Source organism: Neolamprologus brichardi, unplaced genomic scaffold (genome assembly GCF_056152115.1).
Source record: "Neolamprologus brichardi isolate AB-2024 unplaced genomic scaffold, ASM5615211v1 NODE_ptg000163l+_length_46295_cov_1, whole genome shotgun sequence".
NCBI lineage: Eukaryota > Metazoa > Chordata > Actinopteri > Cichliformes > Cichlidae > Neolamprologus > Neolamprologus brichardi.
This window is the reverse complement of record NW_028270125.1, coordinates 1-8,716: the sequence shown is the minus strand read 5'-3', so window position 1 is coordinate 8,716 and position 8,716 is coordinate 1. Positions and strand designations below refer to the sequence as shown.

Genomic DNA, 8,716 nt, shown 5'->3' with positions numbered 1-8,716 from the left:
TTCACATCATCTATGACAAAACAACATAGGCATCATCCCTGTGTCTGCTTCACTGTAACAAAAACAGCAAGTAGGAAAGACTGAAGCCACTATCTCATGTATGCCACCTCACACAGATTTCTGTGGTTAGGAAGTTGTGTATTTAATCATCTGTAAATGTGTGGTAAGATTAGTGATCACATCCAAGCATCCGGTTATTTACTACATCAGAGTGCAAAGATTCACTGCTGTTAAGTCACTTCTGTAGTTGGCGTTGATGTCAAACATCTGCATGTGTTGTTGTTTTGATTCAGAAGTCTGGGCCTCTGTTTCTCTCCTCATTGATTTTTGAAGTAATGCATTTTCTGCCTGCATGTTTTTGCATAACATGGATTTTTTTTTTTTTGAAAACTTCAAAAACAATTCATGTTTAATTTCATTTAAGTTTTTTTCTTTAAAAAAAAGTTACAAAAACACACCTGCTGTCCTTTTTTCAGGTAGAGTGCTCTGATGTGGCAGATTGAATGAAGCAATTACTACTGTGAGTCACACTGTTAGTAATAGTTGTGACCATTTTTGTTCTTCCTTCCTGTTGTATTAGATTTAAACGTTGGTGTAAACAACTTTAACAACAGCTTCAAAAACATCTGTGTCACTGACATGTTATAACAAGGACTTTATTTTCTTTTGAAACAGAGAACAATTAACACCGATCATGTCTTGTTTACAGTTTAATTGGTGGATCTGTGGGTGACATTTATTGTCACCTAGTTAATATTTGAAGAAACCCATAACTGCACTCTGTTTAAAAGCTGATTTCTATGTCATGTGAACTAGTCACATAAACTCCTGTTAACTTCATTTGTTGATGCTGAACTGCAGACGCATACTTTGACTCATATTGATACACTTTATTGGTATTCTTTCCACTATTGTCGAGCGGCTTTACATAATATTCTTTGCATGTACATGTATGTGTGTCTTTACTTGTATAAAGTTGTGTGTGACCCTAGTTTGTCCTTGTGCTCATGTTGGTTGTGTTTTTTCTCCTTCTCACCTTCTCTCAAGCTTACTTCTGCACCCTGATGCTCCTCAATCAGCTCTAATGGATCTTCTGGGTGAATGAGGCAAGTTGTGTAAAGCACTTTAAGTGTTTTTAGTAGAAGAGCACATGAAAGTTTACACAGCTGTGAGGTTGAGCTCTCCAACCACTTCCTAGAGAACATGACGGATACCATTAAAAAAGAATTTTCAGTGCCATGATTCGACTGTTACTGAGCCCCAAAAACGGAGCCAGATGGTGGGATTCGTGTTTTCAGTATTTGTTTTCAAAGTGCTGCTGGGAAGAGGGGGAGCTGGGTGGGCAGAAACTATGAGCTATATCAGGTATCATATAAGATAGTACTCGTAGGTGAGAAGATGGAGAATGGCTGCTTGGATAACTGTTCTGCTTTGCCTTACTTGGCATGCACTGGGTGATGATGGCGAGGGTGGTTATCAGTGGGCTGGCCAGGTTTCAAACCAAGCGTGTGGCAGGGTCGTAGAGGGGGAGGAGCTGAGTCTTCAGTGATTTGGGGGCTTTTTGGAGAGGCATGGCGTAGCTCATGAGTGTCCAACTCCAGGCCTTGAGGGCCGGTGTCCTGCAGGTTTGAGATGTGTCCCTGATCCAGCACAGCTGATTTAAATGGCTAAATGACCTCCTCAACATGTCTTGAAGTTCTCCAGAGGCCTGGTAATGAACTAATCATTTCGTTCAGGTGTCTTGACCCAGGTTGAGATCTAAAACCTGCAGTACACCGGCCCTCGAGGCCTGGAGTTGGACACCCCTGGCGTAGCTGCAAGCAGAATGGCAAAAACCTGCTGATAACTGGAAATTCCTCGAGACGGGAGAGGTAAGATTTCCAGATGAGTTATATAGTAGCAGATGTGTAGTTCCAGTGATTCTTGAGATAAGGGACAAAACATGTCCGGCAGATAAAACCCAATTTTGTGGTTAAAAATATGCATACAAGTGTTACCCCAACTGCCTAAAAGACAAACCAAGGCAATGTTTATACAACAAAACTATGATTTTGCCTTTTTTATAAATATATATTTATTTTAAATGGTACAATACATTACCAGTACCTTAAAAATCCATTGTCTAGAAGCAGGTGTGATAATATCAAAATACAGAAAAAAAAATTAAAAGTAATGTAAAATTAAACATCATGGCTCTCGTCACTAAGTATTTAAGTCAATACCTTATATAATATCAAAATATGCAATTGAAAATTTATTTTTAAATATTTTTAAGTGATTAAAATCGTGTCCAGAGTTTTTGTCAACACCGTCAGATTTTTTCAAAAGTACAAAAAAATCAGGAATTATTGTGGGTAGCTTACACTCTGAGGACCCCTTTACCACTTCCTGTTTGATACACATGCCATGAGGTCACTGCTGTGATTATTTGTTTGTTTTTATTTCATTTATTGCACACCTTTCTGATAAAACTCTGTGTCACAACCATAGTGCGTCAACACCAAAGTCGATGTAATCCAAGATTTTATTTTTTTATTTTTTTTTGTAAAAACAGCCTCATTTAGGTAGATTGTAGAGGCCATAAGCAAATGATGAAAAACAAGATGGCTTCTATCAGAAAAACATGTGTTATGAGAGAAAGTAGGGTATTTTGTCAACACCATCAGGATTTTTGTCTGACGGTGTTGACCCTTTTTCTAATAGTGTTGACAAATGTCACAAAAGTGTTCTATTCACCATTTATATTAAGTTATTTTTTACTAATATTTCAGTCATATTACCTCTTGTGTATTTTACTGATATTTCTGCTTCACAGATGTGTCAAATATTATCAAATTTGCCTTATCTTGAATCTCATTGTTTATGTATACATTATTAATCCTGTAGGAAAATGCTTAGTCCTCTGCATTTAACCCATTCACTCAGTGATGCAGTGGGCAGCTACCAATCCAGGATAGCCTCTGTTCGTTGGATCTGAACGCCCAACCTTTCGATCATGTGGCATCTACTGAGCTAGCTGTGCCCCGAGAGCTGTTCTTTAAGTGATGATGTATGAATCCCGCTTCCAGGCCCAAACTACTCTGTGTTTATTAAGCCTGTTGTGCTGTTAAAATGTTTTAATGCTTTTTATCTTGTTCTATTACATCTGAACAAGCCCCTAAAAGCAGCTAGTGATCACTGTCAGCCTAACCATCAGGAACCCTCACGTTAACTTTTATCAAGTGGAAAAAGGTTAGCATTCATCCTCCAGCTTCACTGTGTTTATATTATGCTAACACAGCTGTGTCGCTAGCAATCACGTAGCACATCACTATATACCAGCTAGCCCAACTTCAGTAACCTGACAATAGTCACTGCTGTTTAGTTTTGTCTCCATTTATGTTGGAAGTGGTAGCAAAGCTGGTATATCATGTTCAGGTGGAAACAAGCAATCTAACTTCTAACTCTGTTAAATTTCATATATTCTGTTTTCATGGATGCCTGGATGTTACACCTGGTGGAGCCACACACTGATCATTTTATTAAAGATGAAAGAATTTAGACAATTTGTAACTCTCAGTGATACCGCAGAGTTCCTTTGACTTTGGGATCTGCAGCGGGGTTTGGACCTGGAAATGGCTAATAACATCAAACTTAATGGCTGGATAGCATTTCTATTGCTTAATGCATAATTGTGTTGTGAATATTCATCCTTAATCTGTGAAAAAGCACAAGGTTCAGAAAAATTATTGTAATTACAAAATGGTACATTTCAGACTAGAATAGCAAAGGGGAACCTGTCAGTAGAGGAACAAAAGAGAAGGAACAGGGATGATCAAAAAAGAAAGAGAGAAAAAATTAACAGCCAGCCTGAGTTGAAGAAAGAGTTTCTCATAAAGGAAAGCGAAAGATGGAGAAATAGAGTGAAAGAGGGAAAAATAAAGAACACCAGTGATCTGAAAGGAAGAGAAAAAAGTCAGAAGGGAAGGTTTTGGAAACAAGCACAGAGAGTCAAAAGGAGAGAAAGTCCAGCAGGGTCTAAACACACAACCACAGAGAACTTTAGGAATCAAGGAGTAGTAGGCAGCTACTTGCTGTGTAGATGTAGAACTTGACATGTGCAAAAACAGAATTGTTATGATGTGTCTTGTGATATTACAAAGGTTGCTAATGTTTAATGGTCATTTTGAAAGAAATAATATCTTGTTTTCTACTAGTGTGTCACCACTGTCAGATTTGTGTCACCACCGTCAGCACCTTGTCAACTCCATAATATGGAGTTTTTGTTTATTTTTCTCTTTTGGAGAACCATATAGTTTCTCCCTCATGATCTTCCAATAAAAATATGTAATTTTCTCAATAAATGTGTAATTTGCATGCTGCTTAATATGACTGTTTCTTATACAGATTAAATACAAGCTTCTGAAAATATGTATGACTGTAACTCTAATAATAAAAAGCCAAAACAATCTTACTTTTAAATGTGGTATAATTACTTTGAAAACATATGTGCATAAACAATAAAATAGAGAAGCTGCTAGTATTCAAAATAGCTGAAACAACTTAATTTAAAATATATATTTTTGCATTTCTTTGTGTCTGACGGTGTTGACAAAAACCTTGCACTTCTCCAGCAAAAACATAAATTATTAAAAAATGTTACACCTGGGAGATTGTACCAAACCATGGTGAGACAGCCAAAACTTTGTGTTACAATTATATGTAAATATGTTTTTGAAAAATCAAAAAATATATTTTAGAAAATTAAAACCTGTTTTGTCCCTAATCTCAGGAATCACTGAGTTCTACAGAGAAGATGATATACAAAAGTTACTAAAGAGTAAACGCAGAGAAACGAGGACAAGAGACAGAGCCCATTTACTACCATGGCAGAAATACAAACTGGTGGAGATCTAGCACCACAGCTCCTAAATGCACAGCCTCTTGATTTCACACTACCTGCAGATGTGAGTGGATGAGCTCAAGGAAGCAACTCCACACAGAGGTGGAGACCAGAACAAAGCTGCCTCAGACCGTCCGATCTGGCCCAGTCCCTGACTTTCACTCATTTAGAATTTATACATATCATGACTCAAAAGTCATGACAACTTACAGGAGGTGACACCATTAGTGAAGAAAAAGGAAAAGAAGCTTTGTTTTGAAATTAACAGAACTAAATAAAATGAGTGTAGAAGCTTGTTTCTGTTATCAATAAGTCCAAATTTGGGGTTATTAAATAAAAATTTCCAGTAAAATCTGCTAATTGATGAAGTTAAAAAACAAGATGCAATATGCTTAATGGTCTATCTCAGGGGTCAGCAAGCTTTAACACCCAAAGAGCCCTTTGGATGCGATTTCCACGCAAAAGAAAACACTGGGAGCCACAAATACTTTTTGACATCTAAAATGAAGATAACAGTCTATATATTGTTTTTTTACCTTTATGCTTTGTGTGAACAACTAAGGTGTGTTGCTTATGAAATCCATGAACTGCTATAGAGAAAATTACATTTTCTCTATATTTCTCTATCATGACATAATTAAAATTGTAATTTTATTTAAATAAAATAAAAATTTTATTTAAATAATTTTTTTATTTTATTTATGTAATTAACACATTTTGAACTCTTAAAGAAATATAACAAAAGGAAAGACACCCAGCTGAACTAAAATGATCCATGTAGCAAACAAAAACTGTTGTGAGTCGCCACCCTTATATCGCCTTTGGGCTTTTGGAGCCTTGACCTGACTTTTAAAAAAATAATTGGAAAAACAGCACTATGCTGCTAAAAATTGAAAAACAGATATTTGTAAAATTGTACCTAAATATGTATTTTACCTGGTTAATGTGTGTGGTGGGGCATGGTCTGCAGCGCCGCTGCAGGGGAGGCGGACGCACCTGAGCGGCACCCGCAATCACGCCTCACCGCCTTAACGTCTGTGCTATCTGTGCTGTTGTGTTGTTGTTGGTGTATGTCGGGCTGTGAGCTGAAAAGCTACAGCCGGCTGTACAGCAACTTTGTGTGAAAAGTAGTCAATAAAGAGATGCTGAAAAGCATTTTCATGGAAACATCGTCGAGTCTGCCGTGGTATGTTTACAATGGGACTTCTGCTCCTCAACCTCTGCGCACAGCGTCTGCAACTCGGGGCTGTACGAAGTCCCTTTCATCTTTACACAGGACTGTAAGCTGTCATCTGTGAGGCGCGAGCGGTGTTTGTTTTTAACATAGTTCACGGTGGAGAACAGCTGCTGACATAATGTGGATCCGAAGATCCATAATTGGCCTACCTGGGGTCGAAAGTCTCGATAAATGCACGGCGTTTCGGCGGGTACACCGGCTTGTGCGAGTGTGACGCTTATTTTGAGCGATCAAAAAATAATAGAATATAATTTTATGTTTGTATTTCAATATCACAATAATCTTCCAATTTAGAACTACAAGTTAAAAAAGAACTAACATAAATAAAATACACTTCAGCTAATTACTTAAAAAAAAATTATTTTCCCAAGCCACACGGAGCCGCACTAAAAGGACTAAAGAGCCGCAGGTTGCCGACCCCTGGTCTATCTGGTGTCCCAACTACAAACACATGGTTAAACCTGAAGTTACCTCACTAAACCTCAAAGCCTGCATCACAGTGAAGGCTTCTCATATCACAGCACATGCAACATGGACTTTACTTTCTTTACTTTTGGGAGTTTAAATGTTCATTTTCAAAATGTAAATCCTCTGGCCATAGTGTTATCACGCTTGTTTAATATACTCTGACAATTAAGAATACCAAAAGACATGAAAAATATTTTCTTAAAATTTTATTCTTGTTGTTTTAAAAAATATCTCTAAATTTCCAGTGGAGACAATTTAGAGAATTTTTATGTTTTACAAGAAATTTAATTCAGTCCAAATGAGTTCCAATTGAGGGCCAATTCACAATAACACAGTGCTTAACAAAGTTAGTCGAACATCACCTAATGTAAGAATTACAGGTTTAAGAAATTTGGGGTGTTCTTATATCTATGACAGGTGATGTAATAAATTTGTTAAGCACTGTATATGTAGAGTAAAAACCCTACAATATAAGAGAAGAAAAACCCCAACAATCAGATGATCCCCTTTGAGCAAGCACTTGGCAACAGTGGAGAGGAAAAACTCCCTTTTAACAGGAAGAAACCTCTGGCAGAGCCAGGCTCAGGGAGGGGCAAGCCCTCTGCCACGGCTGGTTGGGGGTGAGGTGAATCAGACTGCAAACATCTTAATCAGACATGTCTTACCTGGTGGGATGGACGTTCGCTGGAGAAAAAAACATGGGTTAAATTGACAATTTTTTTCAAATACAATTATTTAAATATGTGTTGCAGTCTGATTCACTTTCACATTTTTCCTCTCTTTTCTTTTATAGATGGAGTTCATGGGAAGCTAGTTATGCCAGCTTTCCATGAACTCGGAACTTGTACAAACAAGAATACTCACGATTGCCCCAGTTGTTCAACACCTGCAGCGTAATGGAGCGGATGACGTCTACTTTGTCGTCCTGAGAGACAAAACAAAAACAAGATGGGTTAGTTGCATAATAGTTTTCTTGACTCTTGAAAGGATGGTAAATTTAGGAATACTGTGATTATTATGAGGGTGGATATACAGATAGCAAGGGGAGCTAACCTCTAAATACTCTGGATAGAAAAGTCTATGTGCATGTGTCTAATGGCACAGTGTACTCACAGGAATCCTGAATGTTTGGAGTGGATCTCCATTTTGATCATAGACGAATGTTCCCAGGTGGACACCACTGTCGTCTAATGCTCTCTTTCCCTGAAAAGACAGAAATAAATACAGATAAAGTTGTTCTCTATATACACATATGTAAAATGCAACAGTTAAACAGTGGTGCAGTGGAAATCTGTGACTTACAAACACTGAAAACATCCTGGGAGCACTGGAGACCTTTCCAGATGGTGACACCATCTTAGAAATGTGACCCAGTGTCACATGACTGATGGCGATGCTGTGTGGCAGCTTAATTGTTAAATGTCCCTGGGAGCCCGCAAAACTCCAACACACTCCTGGGACCATGGGTGCTCGACCCTACAGAGAAAAAGAAACAAAAACAGAGTTCAGTTTGGACCACTAGTGTTTGACTATTAAATCATGCAGATGTGTGAGATAGTATCTTGTTTTTTTGTGAAAGTAGATTATACCTGAATAACGACTCTTGGGCTTACACAGGGTTGTTTTGCGGGTATCAATGTAAGCCCCCACAGCTTCAATCCAGTCTGTTCTGTAAGGTAGGATGCTGAAGACTGTTCTTTAACAATCGTTGCTCCTGTAGACAAAAACACAGAGTGAGAAAGGAATCGCAAAACAACAACAAAGAAATTCTTACGTGAATTCTGATCCGATTTCATGTCTTACCCAGTTCCTCCAGAGCAAAGTTGGGCATCCTGTCCCCAACTGGAAGAAGGAAGTCAATTCTTTTTCCTAAGTCCATTAACTCCCTTTGCAGCTCTTGTACCTTCCTTTCCACCTGTTTATGTCCATTCATTAAGTACTGCAATTGAGAAGAACCATTCATGTTATAATATATATATAATAATAAACTGTTATTATCTGATTAATCTTCAGGGAATATATTATGAGCCTCATATGTTTTTCATACCTCACTCATGAACGGGGTGGAAAAGTCCATTTTCTGCCCTCCAATACTGAAAATCAATCCTGGTGGATGAAGAGAAACACAG

The 8,716-nt window shown here is 37.9% G+C and overlaps 1 protein-coding gene across 1 annotated transcript; it reads right to left on the bottom strand.

Moving 5' to 3' along the window:
- Positions 1 to 7,001: 7,001 nt before the first annotated feature.
- LOC148094802 (SUN domain-containing protein 3-like) lies at positions 7,002 to 8,703 on the bottom strand (the record flags this gene model as incomplete). The annotated part of the gene is made up of 5 exons (XM_087837114.1): positions 7,002 to 7,512; positions 7,701 to 8,063; positions 8,177 to 8,301; positions 8,391 to 8,526; positions 8,635 to 8,703. Coding segments are annotated over 5 exons (804 nt in total), but the record flags the coding sequence as incomplete, so codon positions are not given.
- Between the last annotated feature and the right edge of the window lie 13 nt (positions 8,704 to 8,716).